General features: G+C 39.2%; 1 protein-coding gene across 2 annotated transcripts; it reads right to left on the minus strand.

Moving 5' to 3' along the window:
- Positions 1–686: 686 nt before the first annotated feature.
- pibf1 (progesterone immunomodulatory binding factor 1) lies at positions 687–22534 on the minus strand. Of its 2 annotated transcripts, XM_005812166.3 has the most exons (18): positions 21984–22534; positions 21181–21281; positions 20300–20498; positions 20077–20196; positions 19522–19655; positions 18538–18646; positions 17990–18109; positions 17840–17901; positions 17541–17666; positions 17129–17227; positions 10332–10497; positions 9057–9207; positions 8122–8212; positions 7674–7776; positions 5483–5613; positions 4388–4472; positions 2242–2421; positions 687–862 (listed from the first exon to the last, which is right to left on the minus strand). In XM_005812166.3, exons 1-18 carry the CDS (start codon positions 22248–22250, stop codon positions 809–811), a joined length of 2298 nt encoding a protein of 765 aa, XP_005812223.1. In that variant the 5' UTR covers positions 22251–22534; the 3' UTR covers positions 687–808. The 2 variants fall into 2 exon arrangements, with proteins under 2 accessions (XP_005812223.1, XP_023183286.1); XM_023327518.1 differs by lacking the exons at positions 687–862; positions 2242–2421 and adding an exon at positions 2691–2905.
- Positions 22535–23287: the final 753 nt, after the last annotated feature.

A 23287-nucleotide genomic window follows, 5' to 3' on the forward strand; every position in this document is an offset into this window, starting at 1 on the left:
TCTTTTACATAAAATTCCAATAAAATACATTCATGTTATAATGTGACAAAAAAGTGCCTAGGTCAAGTGTGCTTTTACTAGGATTTTGCTATTGTGATTTTAATCCTGAAGAACAAGCTCAGATACTCTCTTGAGTCAGAGAAGCCATTATTCAGTCCGGTTCTTGCACAGCTTCTGATGACAAAACTCAAATGTGCTTGCACAACCAAACCAGTGATTTCTTCACATCATAAAGTCATCATTAATCTGCTCAATCTCTACTGTCAAAAGAAAAACACTAAAGGTCAATTAGGAAAGACCGTGAGTCATGTCAACCAGGAAATGGAAGCTACATTTGCACCATTTTGCATTTAATATTTTGAAGTGTTAACAGAAAACAGTTGAAAATGTCACAGCCCAGCTTTCACAGCAGCCGTGTGACTGAATTTAATATGACACCAATCAGAACATGGTCTGAAATGATAAAGGCATGCCTAGTATGTCTATATTTAAAGCCAAAGGAGTTTCAGCTAGTGCAAATCAAAGGCTAAGGTTTCTGCAGTGTTGTTTGTCTGTAGCAACCAGCAAGTGTCGCCAGAAAAAGATGAGGAATGAACGTTGTCGAGCCAAATGCTGCCAACATAAAAGGAATTTTGGTGCAACTGGTGAGTAATAGTACAACACAAAAACTCCAACACAGATAGCAATTGGTTCTAGTTTTGTATTTGAAAAGTTGTTAAAAAGTAACACAATTTACAAGAAAAAACAGATTTAGAGTACTGAAATGTACAGTTGTTTAAATCCTGAGTGAGTTCCATTGTGTGAATTCTTATTTGTGTTTCTGCTTTGGCCTTTGGTACCAATCAGGAACTTCTCTTTTGGTCTGCAAACAAAACAGAGAGAAGGAATGTATAAAAACCTTATTGGTTTTCTTCCGAGTCAAATACCGATGAACCAATTAGACTTTTCATGGCTAACACCAACTTCTGTTTTTCTTTGAAGTCTGATATGGCCGTTTCAATTTTTTTCTAAAGTCAACACATGAAAAAAAGTACTGTAGGTTATCTAATAGCAAAAGTTGTTTGTAATCCGAAAGAAAATGAAGGAATTACAAGGTAATTCCTCTTTATTGATTAAGAAGTGTAAACACCCTCGTTAAAATACAACCTTTTCTCCAGTCTCACACACATAATGTGGTGCGTATCCCTGTACAATTTAGATGTAAAAACCACAGCAAAGAACTTACAGAAATAAACAACAGGGAGAAGACTGGAGGAACTGCAGGGATTTCTAATGAAATGAGTCTTCGGTTTTGTTCTACATGCGTCAACAATCTCCTGCGTTCTCCAAATGTCTTGACTAGCAAGTAGGTTTAAAATAATGAATTATATTCTGGGGTTATGAATTAAAAAAACATGTAAGCTTTGCTAATATCTCCTAAAGCCTTGTGGGACAATGTGACGAAACCAAACTTAAAACCTAACAACAACAACAAACTTAGAACATATTTACAACTGGGGTTTCGTCGTCAAGGTAGGTGAAAATATAAATAGCTAATACTGGTCATTTCTTTGCCCCAGACTTTCAGGCTTTGGACTGAATGCTTGAGCCAGATTCCAGAACTACATTTGACAATGTCCATGGTCAGAGAAGCTGAACAGTGGATGGATCAAATGGTGATTTAGCAGATCATTTTAAGGGTGTGAACACTTACACAACTGGTTTATTGCATCTTCCAGCTTGGCTTGTTCTTGTAACAGATCGTTTGAGAACTAGTTTTCACTCCTAAACTTTATCTGGCTTTTATTAAACTCCTAAAAATGCATCAAGGTGCATGCTGTTGACTGACGTGTGTACGCCAAAGTTGTTAGATTTTATGCAATTATTGAATAGGGGAGAAAAAAGTATTTTGCTGTTTAACCTACCGATCATCGGTCAGAGTCTATATTTGGACTACTAGTGGTTTCGGATCACTTCTGGGACTTGTTCCAGAGCTCTTCTCTACTCGGATGGACTTCACTAAAGAGCTTAAATGAAACTAACCAGGACCGGTCTTGGCCAGGATTTTCTTGTAAAAGAGATGTTTAATCTGAAAGGGATTTTTCTGGTGAAATAAAAAGGTTAATAATAATAATAATAATAATAAAAACAACAGGAAAGCAATTCATTATTTTATGTCAGACTCGAGTGTTCTTTTGTCTCAGCTTTTGTCCTAGCTGGTTAAATTGGTGTGACTCATTAAAGGGTGTGACCAACGCTTACAAAAACAGTAGGTTTGGGCTTGTCTGACGGTTCCTCATCGTCGGTCCCGCCAACACGTTTGGACTTCTGCTGTGCTGTTCCAGAGGCCTTCGTAGCGCCGTTACCGGCTCCAAACAGGTCTGGGTCCACTCTCTGCCTGGACCGCATGCTGATCAGGGCCTGCTTCATTATTGCCAACTCCTGGAGAGTCACGGATGTTACATAAAAAAATAAAATAATAATAATCGGTGTAGATGTAGGCACTTGATCACTAACCAGAAAAGTATGAGAAAGCACTGGGGGAATCACTCTTTTATATTATAAATTAATCTTCTTTGTCATATTTACTTAAAAATCAGCGTAGTTAAGAGTCTGACAACACATGGCTTGTAAAACAGTTCAGTGAGCTTTGAGGGTCTGCAGAGGTGCTACCAGCAGGACGGGGGGGGGGGGGGGGGGGGTAATTTCACGGTTCTATTTATCACATCTGAGGACATGAGCCTCGGCATGTCACATACATGCATAAACGCACGCACGCACGCATGCACACACATCATGGTGGCATCCCAAACAGCCGAGCTGAGGAACAGCTGTCTATGACGGTGCACATACTTTGTAAAGCAAACGGCTGGATTGGAGACACACTCCGATGTGTACACATACACACACAGTCTGACAGGAAGGACTGCAACACACAGTGTGATAAAAAGAAAAATTAGTCAAGCTTATCAATTAGCTGATAAAATGAAACTTGATAATATCTAACTACTTGGTCAATTATTAATATCTTTTTCACACAAATTGCTGTTTAAATGTGAGACGTTCTTTCTTTCTGTTTAAAACAAACAAAAAGTTTAGTGAAGTCAATTTTCCACAGTATGCATAAAATGTTTGATATATTTATTTTTTTAAGAATGTTGTTTTAGATAAAAGGTCAAAGTTCAAGTTTGCTTCAACAAGACAAGAATCTAAAACATACAAATTGGTTTCGACAAAGATAAAAATAGGCTAATTTGAAAAACCTACAATAACCTTTAAGAAACACCACTTAAAATTTTAGAATTGTGCTTGGAAGTTGTGTATTGGTATAAAAACGAACCAGTGTGTGAATGAACTATGTCAATTCTGTCAATGAGAAGGAATAACAGAATTATAACAGGAAGATTGTTAATCAAGAAGAGCATGTGGCTGAGCTGCAAGTTGTTACAAGAAATTTAACAAAATATTGGTGGAGGAGTATAACCTGTAAAAAAAATATAATAAAATTTTTTTTAAACAGACATCTAATACACTTAGCATGCCATAGCATGCGTACATTCAGTTACTAAATATGTCCATGAAAAGAATATTGTTTAGTTATGTTGGTGGATCAATACACATTTCAAAAAGGGAGAAGGGGAAATATGTGCAACATCAATCTATCTAAAAATTCCTATTTTTATAACTTCTATGTGATTATGTCACATTTAGTTGATGACCCAGTAAATTTCTCCTGGAGTGTTGAACGTTTACCTCAAGCAAAACAAGAAACAGTAGAATATAGAGTAGAAATATCTCACCACGATTAACCCAGTGTATTGTGGATTTCAGACCAAAGAATATGATTTAAATGCCATTTAAAGAGTTATTGTGCTGGCTATAATTTGACTGAATGAAGCAATTATGAACAAATTTACTGCATAACAGATATAAATCAGGGCAGTTAGGAGTACAGAACGACAGCACTGCTTTCTTCCTCTAATGCAGAAACTCACTCAATCACTCCTGTTACACATTTATTCTGAGGATTATAGGACATTTTTGTTTTTTTGTGTGTTCATGTGCTCTCGCAGGATTTTTGTCCTCGAAATTGACAGCTGAAGCGGAGGGATGTTGGATATGTGACAGAAATGAATCTGTTTGTCTATATAACCACCGTTTTTTTACTGTTCCTACCAAACCTTTGGTGTAATTCCAACAAAACAAACTGGGGAACCAAACAAAAACCACATTCTCTGTGGATGCGCTGTGTTAGCAAAGTAGGCTTTGGCCTTGAATAGTATAAATCTCCACATATGGTAAGGATGAGTATTTTCAATATCCAGCTGAAAGCACAAATAAAAATATTTTTGACTTCTCTTTCAAAACTCATTAAAAATATTATTATGATCACCGCCACTGTACCTACCTCTCTATTGTTGAGAAGTCGCTCCAGGTCGGCCAAAATGTCATTCTTCACTTGCTGCAAAGCATTTCGCTCTTTCCTCAAAGAACTGCGGGCGGAGAACATTAACAAATCAGATCAAACAGAAAATGATTTCTGTAATAGCACACGGTTTTCTGAAGCACCTCTTGTAACATGGTTTTATTTGCAGCAGATATCTGTATTTTGATTAAACTACATTGCAGTTGTTTTCAGTGTCAGCAAGGATTAGGCTCAACATACTCATAAAGGCATACAGAATTAAAAAAAAACATATTTTCTTGCTCTGTTTTAGCCTTAAGGGAAAACAAAGCCAAGAACATAAACCGAGTATTAAAGACAGGTGTTTGTTTGCTTCATCACCAGCTAATTATCAGAGTAAGTCACGAATTTCGAAAAAATTACAACCAACATTAACTGCGCTGTTAACATTTTTCCATCTAGGTCTGTAAAACAAGCTGGAACTTGTGGCGGTGCACTTTGAAAGCAAATCAATCTTAAAGCAACAGTCTGATCACCGTTCAAAGGAATCTGCAGGAAGACAAAAAAAGAAAGGGATTTAAACTCGCTCTATCAAAGAGACCCAAACATAACATGAAAATCTCCTGAGAGCTCTGTCTCTGTTTCCAACTGTTAGTCCCAGCACAGCCACAGGGAGACTTCAGCTTCCCTGACAGATGCAAGGAGGATCGAGAAGCTTCACAGCGTTTAAAAAAACTGACTTTTTATTTTTTTTTGCCCCATACTCCTGCTTGCCCCAGGTGAGCACTCAGTGGTAGCAATCAGCAAGCGAAAACCTGCAGTCTGTCAGCTTGCATATTTGTCAAGCAGCAAAAAAACCCCCCCAAAAAAACAGTGGGCAACGGCAGGAATATAGGTCAATACCAAGCAGGTGCATGTGTGTGAGACAGTAAAACGGGCTCTATCAGATAGAGAGAGACAAAAGATGAGAGATGAAGATAAAGCAGAGACACCCAGGAAAAGGGGAGATACGGCAGGTGAAGAACAGGTTACAGAAAGAATGCAACTTCCACCGAAAGACGCATGCATACGTTCATGCATGCGTCGGAGAAGACGCACCTGACGTCGTCCTCGAGAGAGGAGACGCGCTCCCTCAGCGCGCTGATCGCCGCATCCTTTTCTCTCACCGTCTCAATCAGGAAGCTGTACGGCTGCTGAGTCTGCTGCAGCAGCTGGTTGGCCGCGGACAGCTGGGGTTGAAAACACAAATGCCAGAGCAGTCATTTCATTTTGTACATTTCTTCTTAAAGGGTCTGACTTTGACACTGCATAATAAAATCTTGTCTGCATTTTGTAGCGTTAGAATCTTGTGCGGTGGTGCAACAAAAAACGGTGCATATTTTCAAAGCGGAAGGGAAAGTACTTTTCTTTTTTGGTTGATTTTTACACAGTATTTAAATTGTTTATTATTCTCAAATAAAATCCAGTTTGACCTAATTGAATAATTTTCCTTGGTAACGTATCATTCATATCAGCAGGGGTGATGAATTGACAGAAAAGTGCTCCCCCCCCACCTGACGTACCTGTGTTGTATTTTCAACTAAAAGCATCCGCAGTATCTCTTAGTAACTATCGTTCTTAAAATCAACAAATAAAGTTAGGCTGTTACACATTAAGCCATTTTTATTGCAAGTCAGTAGTGAATACTGGCTAGGTGGGGGAGTGAGAACAATAGCGAGTTAGTCAGGGCATCTGTGTGGGTGGCTAAGAGGGTAACACCCTGGCTCTTTTCAAGTGAAAAGGAAATGTCATTTTTCACTCTTTTCTTTTATACTCGATGAATCATGAGGTATTCCAGACGGGTGCAAGTCAATCTCGGCTGACAGCTGAAAGCCGGGTCTATTTAGACTCCAATCTGGCCGGCCACTCCACTCCGACTTTGCACAGGCTTTCCTCAGATTAACTAAGCAGCGGCAGTGAGTGGAAAAAATAAAAATAAAAAAGTGAGCACACCGGCAGCTTGTAGCCTCAACCCTCAACGGATGACTTTGAGACATCGGTGCACGAGTGGCGGCCACGTGACCGCCTAGTCCGACGCACAAATCCAAGATTGAAGCCGTATTGTTGTTGCACGCACATGAACGCACACGAGCTGCCAAAGACAACAAAGGCTCGGTGATCGGTGCGAAGAGTTTGTCTGGAGAGTGAAGAGCGACGCTGTCATGGTTCTTGACTCCATTTTCCATTCATCGTGTCAACAAATGTGACAGGTACAGAGACTGGGCTCATACAAACTCTGGTGGTGTCTATTGTCAGTTCTTGAACAACTTGTCATTTTCCTGGCTTCGTTTTAGAAGTTGAAAAACAAAAAAAAAACAAAAATGACTTTAAAGACTCTTACTGATAAGTCATGTGGTGAGTGATGATATCTAGTAAAAGTTGTGAGTGTGATAGGATGAATAAAAATATGCAATGAATTTTTGTTTCTGTCTTAACTCTAAGACCAACAGATGATGATTAAATTTGCCGCTTTTGATGTTATTGCTATGATACTGGTAAACTTCCCAGAATTCCTTTGAAGTTTCACGTTGTCTCAGGTGTTTCTGTCTATTTAAGTAATGCTGGACTGACGCAATGTTGTCATAATTGCAGCTCAGTGGCTGAAATAACATCTGCTACACAGTCTGATGGTCTCCTATCCACCCAGGATATTTGGTGTGAGAGTACAACTACAAATATTGAACTTTTGCACACTGTTCAAAAGATTTTGCAATGTACTTGTACTCTAAAGGCACTTCGTTGCCTGTACTTGTTTTAAGAGTAAAACTCTGTTTCACAGCAATTGTACTCGCACACAGTGTGACGTCACCTCTGCGCTTAATACAAATAATTAATGAGAAATAAAAAGAAAATATTTAATGTTGTTCTTGCATCTTTTCATATTTTAGTTTTAATCAGAATCCAGCTTTAAGCAGACTCTGATCGGTAAAGAAATGCTATAAGACGCTGCATGTTAGCATCTTATAAGGGAGCAAAGTGAAACTAAACTTCAGGATGCAAATTGGTAATAATTTGATTTGACTCTTGACTTATTTGTGGTTGTAAATCAAACTGACATTAATAGCTGTGATGCAACCACAGTCTGCATTACTGTGGGAGAGTCGTGGTGGTGAGAAAACATGTTGGCATGTATGTGCTTGATTCTATTTGCTAAAAACATTAATAATACATTAGATTTATTCCAATGAAGATGTTCCCCAGGCAGACACACACCTGTGGATGCAGTGTGTGTTTCTCTGTGTGAGTGTACCTCCTGAGACATCTGTCCTGTCTGGTTCTGGTGTCTGTCCAGGTCCCTCCTCAGTGAGGTGTTCTGCCTCTCGAGCTGCAGCACACGGCGAGCCAGATGAACGCTGCGTAACAGAGGAACACACACACACGCGCGCACCCCCACAGACACAGGCACAGTTACAGAGCTTACAGCATTAACAAGATCACACTCGTCTTCATTTACATGTTAAGTTTCAGGATTTTCAAGAACAGACACACACTGCTGAAATACACTGGAACTCAAACAATTAAGGGAAGTTTAAAATGAAAAGAAGCCAAATGTTCCTCTGAGACAGTGACTGGGATTGAAAGTGGTGTTTTAAAGGATGCTTCAAGGTTTCAACATTATTTCAACACTTTTTATGAAGTTTTTTTTTATGTTGTGCAAAGAGAACAGTGAATGAGACGTGTAGTATCTTGTACTTTACCTTTGCTTCAGTCTTCTTTTGGCCGTTGTGGGAACATTTGCGCCGTATCCGTATGAGAACAGAACTCTCTCTGCCTCCTCCTCATTCTCAACTGGTAAGACGCAAATACAGTTTATAAATATCTCCAAATACCAGCATAACATTCGTTTCCTCGCTCGATGCAGGTAAAAGTATATCTTAGTATATACTGTACGTATCCATGAGTATATATGAGGGCCGTTTGTCAAAATACATTCTTAGCGCACGACGTTGCCTGCCATAAATGCGAAGGCTAGTTAGCATAGCCACCGATGACAGCGGGAAAAATTATTTTGCCGCCATTAGCACAGTTACAGCACATACACAAGCATGATTGACAGCGCTAAGACTCTCCTCTTGGCTCTGATTGGTTGTTTTTAAGCGAGAGCCACATTTCTGCCCCTGCAAGAACCCTTGTGGGGTCTTGCAAGACATTTAACAAGATCTGGCAACCCTTCTCAGAATATTTAAGACAAAATAATTATCTATTCAGAAAGCGATGAGATGCCGCCCCAGGTCAGCTCCATATTTCAAGCTCTGTATAGATCATCAGAAGCTGCTCTGTCAGCTCTGTTAAGATTTTATGGATGCTTTTATTAGCTATAAGTGAAAAATCATCACAATAAACAGAAATAAAGGCCTTAGAACATCAACCTGGGTGTAATTAATCTACATAATGTGTTTTGATTATAAATTATAAATGAACAAATAACATTGCAGTTTATTGAGTTGCACCTGTATTTGCAAATGAGTTCAAAGGAAACTGGAATCAATGACTATATTTATTTTGATGATATTTTCGCATTGTTCCCCACAAATTGCCACAGTCTCTATTGCTGAGCCTAGATTTATGGATTTGAACATTCCTGTTTGTTTTTTTACTTCCTGCCTGAGCAGCGGCAGAGCTGTGAGCTTACTTTCAGCCGCCTGCATGGTGACCTGGTCCAACTCTTGCTCCAGCTTCTCGTACGTCTCCAGTCGGGACGCCTGCTCGGCATTCTGGGCTTGAAGCTCCGCCACCCGCTTCTCAGACGATGTTTGGAGCCTGTAAAACTCCTGAGTCAATAACTGAGAGAAAGAAACATAAAGAGGAAGAACAAACAATTTATTTGCACCATAGTGTGCAACTGAAATTAACATCCGAACATGACGAAGCAAATGAAACATTTACTCGGATAAAGCTCTTCTGATGGCAGACATGAAGCAGTTAAAGTGACGGGCACCATGTCAAAACACCAACAACAATCAGTGTTTCTGCATTTGAATTAAATTAAAAATGTGATCTTTTACTTAAAAAGTGAACACCGCCTTTAGCATCAGCGTAGCCTGTCTACCTGTAACACCAGCACAAACGGCATGTCGTAACAATACATATTTTATTTTGAAAAATATCCAAACTCCAACAAAGGCTTCATCATGATAAAACGCCTGTGGATGGGAGCAGTCGGATGTTGAACTACAACCGCAAGCTCAGATGCTTTTGAACAGTTCTTCAGAAAGAAAACCGGTGCCTCAGCAGGAAGTTCACACTTCAAAATTAATACTTTGCAAAAGTTTGGTTATGTAACACACGTGAGCATTTGACGGTCTGAATTTCTGTCACAATCAATCAATCAAGTTTATTTGCATAGCACATTTCAGCAACAAGGCAGTTCAAAGTGCTTCACACCATAAAGACACAAAAACACAAAGTCAAAGAAGACACCACACAGTCAGACAATTTGAGAAAACCAGTAAACATTACATTTTGGCAAATGCCATCATTACCCATCAAAATGTTTCATTTACTATGGTTCAAAAGCAAATCTAAACAGGCGAGTTTTTAGTCTGGATTTAAAGAAACTCAGTGTTTCAGTTCTTCTGCTGTTTTCTGGAAGTTTCTTCCAGATTTGTGGTGCATGGAAGCTGAATGCAGCTTCTCCATGTTTGGTTCTGCTTCTCGGGGTAAACAAGTTATTGCAAAAAAACCCATAGGGGATCATTCTAATATGACTCAGTTGCTATTGAGTAATAGAATTTTGTGCATGTCTGAAAAAGAGGATTTTGTCCAAAAAATATAAACTAAGCCAACCATCATGTAACAATTTGATTTTAATGCTGTGGCCTTAGAGGAGATCACACACGTGTCTGACAAGAAAACTGAGACTTGATGCCAAATCACTCCTTTTTTTTCTTCTTTTTAATCTGAGTACCTCAAGCTTCTTCTGCTGTTTCTCACACTCCACCTGGCACTGAGCTAGCGCCTTCGCCGTCTCCTCCTTGAGCAAGTGAGCGCGCTCGGCTTCGAAGGAGTGCAGCTTGGCCTGGCTGGACAGCTCCGCCACCCGGCTGTCAGTGCCCAGCTGGAGCTGACGAAACCTGCAGAATAAGAGCAGTGAGCGAACGCATGTAACCACACGCCCCGATAAATAACTGCAAGCACGTGGACTGAACAAAAAAAAAAAAAAATGAGATCACGGGCTTTTGTGCGGACAGATTAAGGCGATCTGTGGAAACAAAACGCTGTAGGTGTTTTACAGGAACGTTTAACACAAAATCCAACCTGAGCTTTAAGCTGCCTGGTTGAGCAGGCATATCGAGTGATTAAATAAATGAACATCCAGGTCACATGGCATGCTGTCTTACCTCTCCATGTTTGGAAATTGGCAAAAAAGTAAATAAAAAATGGATTGGTTGGTATGCCTTGAGCAATAAACAGTTCATGGGAAGCACTGAAGTGGCATCCACGTTTGGCGGTAAAACGTATTACATGAGATAACCTCGCAGGTAAGCCAAGCAGTGAATCATTCCCCAAGACCGCTTAAAGCGCATTTTAATCTTGTTTGATCTTCGGTGCTTCTGCCTGGCATCAGCACGATGTTTGGCTCTTTAACAATTTATTGAAACGAAGAAAAGGAGACAGGATGTGCAGTGTTGTGAAAAGGGAATTGTCTCCTTACAGATGTCTTTCTTCTTTTTTTTTTTTATAAGAAAAATTAAAGAACAAACATAACATGAATAAGTACAAAAGACATGTTTTCCAATGAGAAACTCATCATTTAAGGACAAAACAAAACATCATCCAGGCCAATCTGTAAGAGAACATAACTTAACCACCCTTGCTGAGTCATGAACGCTGACCTTAGCTGAAGCATTTTAGGCATGAAGTGCCTTACACGTTGTTCTGGGTTCTTTTGTGAACCCCTGATGAGTCATTAATGCTTGTGGATGAATTCTGATTGGATGGCTACTACATAATTTCTCCATCGCTGAGGGGAAATATGTGGCTTAGAGGAGGCGCGAAGCCTGAAAACGACTTTGTGACCCTTTTCAGACCGATGCATGTCAATTCGATTGTTTCTTGTGTGTTCTTGAATTTCCATAAATTATCTTTTCTTTTTCCTTTTTGTTTGGTCAATTAGTCATCAGACAGGATTAATTGTGCCTTTCTAGATTCTACAGGTCAGCCAGTCACGAGGCCCCGGGTGTTGGCCAATGAGTTCGATCTCAGGTCAACTCTGGCACAACCGGCCAATTATGATGAGGAGGCAAACACTTTTCTCAAGGGTGTGGCTGGGTTTGGGTAACTCTTTCACTTAAATAATGAACTATTTATTAGAAAACTGGTTTTTAATTTTACCTGGCTTAAATCTGTCTGATACTCAAATTTGTTTCACAAACTGAAAGAAAAAAAAAAGAGAAAAAAAACAAAGAAACATTTTCACTAGAAAAGCATGTCATGTATTTGTTTTTTTTTAGATGAGCAGACATTTCACGCTCTCAAAAGAACATATTTTCTCCCAGAATTGTTTTTTTTTATTATTATTTTATTCTCTTTAACTGAGAATATGGTGCTTTATGTATTTACACAAAATCGGCTTTTATCTTAGACATCAAATAGCTTAAAACTCTTTACTTTCTCCAGTTGGAAACGCTCCTCAAGCTGCGCTCAAGCACGCGGGCACAGGCTCTATCAAGCCATGGCGGACGGCTGGATAATATTAATAACTCTCGATTACAGCTGACCTGATGAGATTTCATCACCCACGGAGGGCAGGCTTGAGCTGTGCGCTCACACGACAGACAAGTACACATGGTTGAAATTTTATGCCTTCTTTTATAAATGGCAGCTGCCATCTCTGAGCAAAGAAGCTCCACTTCCCAATTGTGGAAAAAAACAGATTTTTTTTCCTAAGACACCATGTTGATTTTCTGTCATTTTAAAGATAAAAAACGACAAGTGCAGCGATATCGAGACTCAGGAGGATTTGGCGAAAGTAACTTTTAGCTTCCTGTAAAGGCGAAAGTGAAAACTGAACAAATGTGGGTATTTATTTCTTGAAGGGAAAGTAGGCGGTGCGTTGGCCTGTGTAAGGAGGCGCAGCATGGACATCTGAGCTTGCACTCAGTGTCTGACGCCTTTTCAAGCTCGTCCTGCTCATTCTTCGCCCCAAAAATAGTGGCATGCGTCGGGTTAGGGGTTAAGGGCTTGAGGCTAGCATCTGTCACTGCTGGCATGCGATGCGACGCAGAGAAAGAATGTGACTGCAGCAGAGAGGGAGCGAGAGGGAGAGCGAAGTTTATGTGTGTTTGAGTGCATGGAAACACCAACAGCTGGTGGTTTGGATTCGGACAAATGACTGGTATGCAGTAGTAACGCAGGGCAGGGACGCTAACGCTGCTGTTGTTGCTGCTGCTGTGTGTGCATAACTACAGTGCCTTCCAAAAGCATTCACAACATTTAACTTTTTTTTTTTTTTACATTTTGTCACATTACATCAACATACATAGAGCTTTTTACTGGGAATTTATGCGACAGACCAACACAGTGCATAACTGTGTTCTAATTTTTCTTTTTTTTTACAAATAAAAAAAAAAGACTATGCTTACTTTCACTTTTTGGGTTTTTATCTCTACTGTACTGATTTTGGACATCTAGAACTTGAAATACTTGATCATTTTTCTCACCCAAATAGCTTAAACTCGGTCAGATTGGATGGATGACATCTGAAAGCAGCCACTTTCAAGTCTTTTCATAGATGGACTTCACCGTTCCAACACATTACTCATATGGTTTTGATATGAGTAAATATTTTCGTCTAGCTGAGCAATGGATCACTGTAGATCCTCCAGAGTCATCTTGGCTACTTCGCTGGTTAATGAAGGTAAGTTTGCAGTTGTGTCATCGTTTCTATTTTCAGATGATATATTCGCTGGTTGGGCTGTTATTTCATTTATGGGTTTCAGATTAAATGGGGTTAAAAACATATCCATGCCACACTTATCAGAATTGTATTTGCAAAACAACTGGAAATCATTCATCTTTTTTGGGGGGGGTCATTTGAAAATTATGCCCTGCTACTTTCTGTACCTCATGACTAGGACTGTCACAATAACAAATTTTGCTGGACCACAAATTGCCCCAGGAATTATTACTGCGATAAGCCAATAAACAACATTTTTGCGATCCAAAATAAAACATGTCAACTGAAAAAGCACTAAATGAAACAACAGACAACCAAAACCATTAAAAATATGAATCACGATGTCTTCGTAAACAAAATTGCCCTTCACAAATATTAATTATCGAGCTTGTTTTAATTTAGGCTTACTCACAACAAAATAAAACACAAAGTAAACTGAATCAAAATGCACCGGGTAGCATGGAAATCAGGAAGTTGAAAGTTACACCTGCTTCCATAAAAAACAAACTCCAAGTTGAAATTATGTCAGCGAGCACGTTTGTGTGTGTTTGTGTGAAATCTCAGAATATCTTTTGCGATTGTGGTCCAAGACTCGAAACTTCCAAGAAGGACCCTGAACGAACCCAGCGGGACGTTCAGGGTCTAAACTGACACGGAAATTGTTGCCTGTAGCAGCGACAGACACTAATTACTGGGGGCAATAACTAAAGAGCAACATCTACTGCTCTTTTCAAACCCAGCAAGTTTCAAAAGGATCCTGCGGTCAAGCTGGCAGCTAAAATCTCCAGCTTCTGAGAGTGAGATTTTTCAGCAGTGAGTCTTCCTGGGTCCACCCTCCGACTTCCTTATGACCTCCCGAGTTCTAGTAAAGTTTTCATATGGTTATTTAGAAAGACCCGGAAAACCACAGCCGCCTACGTAATGCCACGCCCATGTTCTAACAAACACAGGAATTGGAGCTGAACATAAACAGATATAATAAAGATATCTGTCTAACTATTTAAGAACACATGTTTTTTTTGGTTTCTTTTTTTGTGATAGCCAAACCGCCAATATATCAATGTTTTGATGACTAACAGACAGAGATGGGAAAACATTTTCAGAGATTACGAAGGGAATTCTCAAACTGCAGAAACACAAATTCTTACTAATCATTTTTGGTATAGTTTCTAGTGCAAATGTGTCAGTACACTTCAATTAAGACAACACAAACTTACAGCTTGTAACTTTTCAGCAATGTACAGGTTGTTTTAAGTAAAAACTCCTTTATATTGATTTTATAAAAGCAGATTATTTCACTTACGAGATATTTTTCCCATAAGTCAAATGGAACAAGTAATTTTTAAAAATAAGTATTAAGGAATGATTTACTTAAATCAAGCTCCTACATTTTTCTGAAAAGTTATTTGTGAGTTAGTTGTGTCTTATTTCAAATGTGCTAGAAACTAGATAAAAAACACTTGGGAAGGTTTTGTGTTTTTGCAGGTGCCTGCAGGGGCAAAATCTTTGCCATCTATAACAGACGTTAAATTAACGTTGCAAAGTTTGTAAAATGTAAAACACCACAATTGTGTTTACCGTTAACAGTAAGAATAAAGTACATAAATAAAAGCCCAAATCAAAGCTCCTGAATCTCACTCTCCTTTTTCCGCCTTTGTTCTTCTAACAGACGGTTTCTGCGCTGATGATGTGGCTTTGTTTAGCTCTACTTCTTCAAAGCCGTTTGCAACCGGCACTTCGTCTGAAACAAGTATTTTGAGTTTCCACAGAAATGGAGCACTGAGCCTGGAAAACTGGTTCCAGTTGGGAACAAAATTCCTACTGAAGCCTGGATCCAGACCTTCTTCACGTCAAAGCAAATCAACATTGTTACCACCGTTTTAAAGCATTATGATCTCGAGCTAATACTTACCTCAATTATGAAAAACATAACAGATAACTTAATAACTTACTACGTCAAACACCTTACATTTAAATTGTCTTATAGTGAAGCAAATGAAACAAAAATGTTAGTTAAAGTTTTACAGCTATTTTATGTGACTTCCCTGCCTTTTACAACAAGGTTACCAAACTTAAATCTCGTCATAAAGTCATCTTCAAAGCTGCGGCTACTGACATATCTCTTTCATGACAAGGATGTTTTGATTTTAATTCCGTAAACAAAGAACAGCGAGCGAGTTTCATTCTTTCCACAAGGATAAGACAGGAAAGTAAAATGTCGCTCGGTCCCAACTCTAATTCACACAAGAACACAAACAATGACTGATAAATGACGAAAAATCCCTACATCAAAATAAAAGTTTGGAAAAATAAACCAATGTAAAAATGGTCAGTGTGGACGAATACAATTCAATAGCTGCTAGTGAAATTTCGGATGCATTTAAGGGTTTTAAGAGGAATGCAGAGATCCAGGGGAGAAAGATGAACACACCAGTTATCAGATGGGAACTTAAACTACAGAACTTTCTTCTCTGCAAGTCTTGTGGGGCCGTTTGGAGATTTGGCCAAAGCAAACTCCTGAAACAAGAGAAAAGCTGAATTTCGCTAACCTCTCATTCTTTTTTTTCCTCACAAGCCTGACAGCTCATGTGATAGAGTGTTTCTGGGTAGAGCTGGAGAAAATGAAATTCATCACCTTATTTTGCTCATTTAAAACTCCAGAAAAGATTTGAAACAATGTTTAAAAAACCACGAATTTAAACACCAATTGGGGTGTTTGACGCTGAGCGGGACCTGCCGAGTTTTAACCGCTGGAGTGACTACAAGCAAGAGTTTACAGGAAGACGAATTAATGTGCAAATATCAGTGGTAGGGGGTGGCCTTCTCACTGATCCATCCCTGAAGGGAGATAGCTGTGAAACTGAGACACGCGGTTTTTCCAACACACTTCCAGTAAAATGTTTTCCCCTCCAGACAAAAAAGAAAATGAATGGATTGCCCAGTTCCCGGATATTCGGTTCTGTTTGTCCACATTGCATGTTTTGTCTATTTGGGGCAAAGTTTGTCCAAAACTCAAGTAATGCCCTCCATTTCTCCACAGAGCTTTAAGCTGCAATCAATAAGTGAAAGTAAGGCAAAATAATTTTTGTATTCAAAATACATATTTGCAAATATACAGGGTGGAACGAATATTTAAATTTTTTTTTTTTAGGTTAGATACTATTTGGACTGGAGTTTTTCTGGCCCTCGGTTAAAGAAGACAAACTTTTTAGATACAAGTTGCCCAATAAAGTCACAAGTCGACACTTTCTGCTTTTAGAAAACTCTTAGACTTTTTTTGTCAGTTAGTTATTATCATCTTTAGTGTTCTTTCCCAGGTGATTATATAGTTCTCTTCAATGGGTAGGGTGTATATTTAAATTAATTTTCTTTTCTTTAGTGAAGCACCAGTGAATACCGATTGCGCTTTTCTAGCCGATCACCGATCTCTAACGAGCCTGACCTGCCGATTCCGATTTTGACCGGTACCGATTTTCTTTGCCTGAAATGTTGGAAAATACAGCAAGAAAGTCATTGAGTCGTCCATAGTGGCGTGACTATAGTTAATTGCAAGCATGCAGACATGGTCTGGTGTGTGTGTGTGTCCATCAGTCTATCCTCTTAGAGCAGTAGAGGACAGTGGTTGTTTTCTTTTAGATCTTTGCTGAGGTAGATAAGAAGATTGGCTTCGCATGAAAGTATTGGCCGATCACAGATCTCCAAAAATTAAGGAAATCAGAACCGTTTTATCAGTGCTCCAGCCGCATACTTTCCAGAAAAACTGCATTTATGTGTGGCGCGTGTGACTGATGACTGCTAAAACTCACTGCTCCAGCAGCTGGTCGTATCTCGCCTGAGCGTCCTTCTCGGCGGCGGCGGTTCGGTCTTTCTCCAGGACTGCATTGTCTCTGGCTTCGCGCAAATTCCTGCGAACAGAAACCAATAAACAGGAAGCCCTCACGCGACATCTGAGCACTCAGATTCCCACTAAGTAATTATGTACAATTTATCGTTTCAGCAAACAGCGTTGCAATTAATGAAGGTAAATATGTAAGCATTCAAGAATGAGGAAGCACGGCTTAAAAGGTAAGGCCGTCACTCAGTCAGAGGGACAATTATGCCAATCAGACAAGCAATTACAATAAAATCAACTAGGAGTCATTGACATTATCAAGATGCCGATATTTAAAATTTAGTTTTAAATATTTCAGATGTGTAAAATTTGAAACAGACTGGTACCTGTTCTCCCTCTCATACAGTTCTCTGGAGGTTCTCTGCAGGTTCTCGATCTCCTGACTGGTTTTCAGTCTGATGTTCTCCAACTCCTCTCTGAGCTTGTTCTCGTACTCTGACTTATAGTAGTCCCTGTGGTGGACAGAAAAAGAACAAAATAACAATAAAAGCACTAATTCGTTTGGTTAAAGGTTCTCCTCTAACCAGAGTGAGAGGAAAATGTTTAAGTGTTTTAAGTAAAGTTTCGCTGTTTGGCAGCAGGACAAAGTGGAACACGAGCTTTCTGTGACTGATGTGAATCTGACCTGGATGCTACATATTTTTCATACGTGTTCTCCCTGGCTTTCTTCGCATCTTCCAGTTGTACCTGCAGGACAAAAACAGGAAGTAGGAGCATGTCATGTGACCATCTCCCGCTCCCGAATGCTTTGTTTACAGGACGAAGCCTCTCGGACCTGCAGTCTGTCTACGCGATCTTCTTGGTGCGCACAGCGGATGCTGAGCTCCATGTTTTGCCTGTTCAGGTACTCCTTGTCCTTCTGCAGGAGATTCACTGACTGCTGCAATGTCGCCACCTGGTGGGCAATGAGGTTAAAGGAGAAGGAGTCAATGAGTGGACCAAACGTTCAGCTGTTATGTCAGTTTGGGGATTCTGACGGTGCATCTGAACTTTTCTTTTCATTTTTAGGGTTCATTGATCATTTGACAATCTCAATGAGTTTCAGAAATAAAAAATTGAAATTTATCAACGATCCAAATAAGACAAATATTTTACAGCTAAGGTTTCCATACGTACAGTTTCAATACTTTTTTCCTCACTGCCTGAAATAAAATTTGTTTAAACATATTTTAGCTCAATTAGGATTTTTTTTTTTTTTATTTGCTAAATACCAAAATAGTTTAGAAGACGTTTTCACACTTTCTTCAAACTCAAGACATGTACACACACGTACTAAATATCGAATGACATTTACACCATATAAATTGGGTTTATGTGAAGCACCTCGTTGCTCAGTGTGTCCCGTTCTCTGGTCAGTGCAGCGTGAGACAAGTCCACCGTCTCAAACTTCCTCTTCAACTCCTTCAGCTCCGTTTCAAAGTTATCGCGCTCCCTGTGTCGTTGCAACGGAACGCAAAACATGCAGCTTCATGTGCGACTTACAAATGCAGGTTTTCAACATCATGTAAAACATTGTTGATGGGAAAATATTAGTAGCAGTTGCATTTAGAAAAGGTGCATCTGAAATAAGCTTCTGGATTATGATTTGAGTTTTTTTCCTAAGTCATTATATACGTAAATACTTTTGTGAAAGTTTGAATGTTAGAAATATTTTTTTCCCCATTCTGTAGGAAAGTTAGTGCACTTTAAAACCTTCTTCTCTATTATGATAGTTTAAAATTTTGCTAGCGGCTAAAAGCTAGTTTGGTATAAAGTGGGGCTAATGTGTTAACAAAGGTCAAGTTAAGGACAAACAGACGGCACATAAAAAAAATAGCAAAAAAAAAAAAAAAGAGACCCGATGCTACATTGTGCAAAATAAAAAGACTAATATAAAAAGAACTAATAAGTGCTTCTTAAATGAAAGCACCTACTAAACATTATTCATATTCATTCTAAATAAAAAAATTAAAATAAAATAAGGTATTATATGTATTCAAGTGGTACTTTTATGGTTTTGTACAATACAACTTTTAATGAAGCTATACACCAGAAGCAACAAATTAAAAGATATATATATTCTGTATTTTCTACTTGAATGGCTCAGAAACTTCATCCCTCAAAAGTTTAAATCTTTAAACCAGCAAAATGTGTTCTTTATGAAATATAAAAAAAGATATTAACAGCATGTAGCTTTGTAATATAGTGTTTTTGTTAACTAATACTGAACAGCTTACACCTCTTTTCAAATGTTTTTCAGTATTTTTGCTCTAAAAAATATAAGAAATCTAGGTGCAGAAGAATCATCTCACACACACACATCCTCACCGCTTGATATTTGGGTAGTTCTCTCTGCGATAGTCGCCCTGATGGATGTTCTGTTTGGTGTCGGCCAGCTCTAAGGTCAGCCTCTGGCTCCTCAGCTCCAGCTCGGCGCGCAGCCGGCGCTCTTCCTCGTAGCTCTGAGGGATATCGTTGAATACGGCCCAAATGTTGTAAATGTTTCACACAGATGCTCATTTGATATCAGTGCCACAAAAACAACAAAAAAAGAAGTCGGCAAACACCTGAAGATTCTTAAAGCGGTAAAAGAAAATTGTTGTACCAGAATTTTGTTCCCTGTATAAGCAACAAAAGAAATATTAAGCAGCATCAAATATATGGATGTTTTTATAGAAGCTTTCTGTTTGAATGTAGAGGGATTTTTTTAACTGACCAAGTCAATGTGAAAGAAGTTGAACCACATAGTTATCTTCTGGTTGCTATTAGTGCCTGCAGGGTTACAGCTCGCTACTTCGGCTTCTCCCAGTAATGCGTCCACTATGTGTCACATAAGATCATTTCAAAAGATTGAAAATGGTGAGTGATATTTCTCTCATCTACCTCCATCAAAAGCTTCATCTTGTTTCTGTGTACGTCCAGCTCCTCGGCCAGGTAGCTCCTCTGCTCACCGAGCTGAGCCAGTTGAGAGCGGAGAGGAGTCACAGCCTCATAGAAACGCATCTGAATTTATGGGACAAAGAGAAGCGTCGCCACGTTGCGCATTTTCAGCCTTTTGAAAAGAGGGGTCCAACTATTAGCAGGGGAAACGCTCTGTCGTACTTACAGCTACGTATTCCTGGATGCTGATTTTGTCATCGGGCACACCGCGGAGCTCCTGGTAGCGGTCCTGGGGAATGTCCAGATCTCGCAGAGACCGCCGCAGCTCTCCGGCCTTCTCACACAGCTGGCGGTTTGTCTCCTCCAGCTGCTGCTGCCTCAGCAGGATGGTCTCCATCTCCTGCTTACGCAGAGCCTGCTGCTTCCTGGTGAACACGGCGTTTGTTAGCACAGCTAACTCTGGCGTTAAGCTGCTCAACACTTCCTTCCAACAATTTTTATTTATTTATTCTCTTTGTGCTGCATGTAAAAAGTAAAATACCATCAAGAAAGAAAAAGTGAAGAAGAAAAGTTTTACTTATAAATGAATGATTAAGTTGGGGGATGAGAGAGAACAAGAAATAAGACACTAAAGCTTCGATTCTTTTTTCAAAGTGCTCTTTGGTCTGATCTCAAATTGACCTTTTAGTGAATAAAATAATCTTTGATGCATTTCAATAGGAATCTGTGTAACAGACCAACACAAAGTAAGCAGTGCAGAAATGTGAAATGGAAGGAAAATGACGGTTACATGACATGTGGAAAGCCAATAGATTTTGTGTGTGATTTTTGCTTGGAAAAGAATGTGAGAACTGTGTTTTCTTTCCACTTTAACTGTGTTGGTCCCATCAAATAGCATGTTAGCTTGAAGCTGTAATATGCTAAATATTCAATGTATTTCAAATCATTTTTGCACTTTTGCACAGAACCAATAGAATCATTGTTAGTATATTTGATCACACATGTTTTTTTTTTTCCCCGTTAGGAATATATTCTCTAAAAAAAAAAAAAAAGACATAGTATCAGTAAGACAAAGGTGTGTCATCTACAACTACTACTCTTTCTTACTTGTTTTCTTCTTGTGCAACCTTAAGCTGGCTGTCCAGTTTAAGGGACAACACTTGTTTTTGATGTATGGCGTCGTTTAGCTTTTCCTCCAGTTCCTCAACCTGCAACATAAATTTGATCAATACACACATGTGCAGAAGCACTTGAGTGTAAGTCAGTACTATGCATCCAGTGAGCTAGACCTTTCTAGTCCCTAATGGTGATGTGATGCAAAAAAACAAAAACCTTTCAGAAATGTTCTACAGATGTTAAACAGTCGACAAGCATTTCTGATGGTTGAAATGACCCCACCTCGCTTTCAGTTCCTACTTCTTCATCAGCAGAAATGCTCTATAGATGCTCTGTTTGATGGACAATCAATAATTTTTTTTATTGCATGGTTATAAACAGAAAGGTAATCGAATAGCAATTTAATTTTAAATCAGCCAAACTAACATGGACGTTTATTTATTTTGTTGTTGGCTAAGCGCTCTTGTATTACAGGCCTATTTTAATTGTTTAACATAAATAAAGAGACTGACTGATGGATTGAAATGGGCGCACTTACAGGAGCCCTTATAAACTGCTTTAAGTCATGTGTGACGTCATCAGAAGCATGCATGTGAGAAAGCTTGGTTTTTGAAAAGTAGATGTTTACAAAGAAGCAGTAAAATAAACAGACCATCACTTTTTGTTCAAGTGGGCAAACTGAATCTAAAGTGCGTTTATTTGATTTTGCAGAGCAGCCTGGCTAGTAGCTTTAAAATACAATAAGTACGAAGAAAGCACTGAAGCAAGTCCACCTCAACTCTCTGTCCAGGTACCTTTGACATGTGGTCAGCCTTCATGTTGTCTATGATGAGGTTCTTTTGAGAAAGCTCTATTTTCAGCAGCTGGAGGGTGTGCAGCAGCTCCTTCCTCTCTATCAGCTGACGGGTCACCTTCTGGGAGCCGTTGCGTTGCTCGTCGGACGAAGACACATCCTCGGTGGTAGGCACTGTTGTCTCCAGGCTGAGGTCCTCGGACTCCAGGTCCAATGAGCTGGAGACGTTGGCTGCTGTCGGCCTCGGCTGCTGTTTCTTAGGAGGCATAGTGCCCACTTTGCAGTTGCTGTTCTTCGTCCCTTATCTAGTTGGCGTCCAAAATACTAAGAGATTATTAGACGACGATCTAAGAGTTCAGTTTCGTCGCGATAATTCATTCTTAAACGTTAGTTTGAAGCAAAAATAGTCCCATTACTGTATTGTTTTGGCTAAGCATCTTTTGAACTAATCCCATATTTATTTCTGTCTGACTGTTTGTAGCTGAAATACCCACATAAAGTCTGGCAAACTGTTAATAATTTCAAGAGTCCCGCTCCGTGGCGCTTGCTAACCGCCAGCTGTTGTTTTACTGTTGGCCACAGCGCCCTCTATCGTAAACACACTGACTGCGTCGCCTTGCAGAAACGACACGTTAGCCTGTCCGCCATATTGTGAGTGTCAAGTTCAACTTGGATAGCGAACTTTAAAAATAGGATTTCCAAAGAATTTTTAAGTGAAAGTTACACAAATTTTGATTGGTTACTAATCAGTAATATCCGGAAATCAATTTAAAACAGGACAATACCCTAGTGCTTAAAAATTGACTTCTAAATTCCAACATTAATCATATAGTGAAAATGATCTAAAATTGAATATTAATTTGAACTGACGTGTATTTATTTTTTGCTGTATTTATCTTTGTGTTTGTTTGTTGAGGGGTTTTTTTGTGGCTTTTTTTCGGCCACATTTAACAAGGGAATTTTCAACATTTTAATCATTTTATTTTCAAAATGATAAATAGATAGATAAGTGTTTGTTGTTCGTGAATTTGTTTATTCATCATTAAATATAATACACTGGAACTTAGAGAAGTACAACAACAGACCTCACAGCCATACGGTTTGACCTAAAATCCTTGTAAAAGTCCTTGTTTTGTGCGTGTTTCTATAAAATGCCCCCCACAGTATGGCGAAGTATTGTGGTGCAGTACAAACCTCCTAACGCTAGGATGTGCTATATAATGAATTTCTTCGTCAATCAGCTTCTCTTCTGTCTTCCTTCGCTTTGTTTTTATCGAGAAATTAAATGAACAACCAAAACTAGCC

The sequence above is a fragment of the Xiphophorus maculatus genome, chromosome 22, assembly GCF_002775205.1.
Source record: "Xiphophorus maculatus strain JP 163 A chromosome 22, X_maculatus-5.0-male, whole genome shotgun sequence".
Classification (NCBI taxonomy): domain Eukaryota; kingdom Metazoa; phylum Chordata; class Actinopteri; order Cyprinodontiformes; family Poeciliidae; genus Xiphophorus; species Xiphophorus maculatus.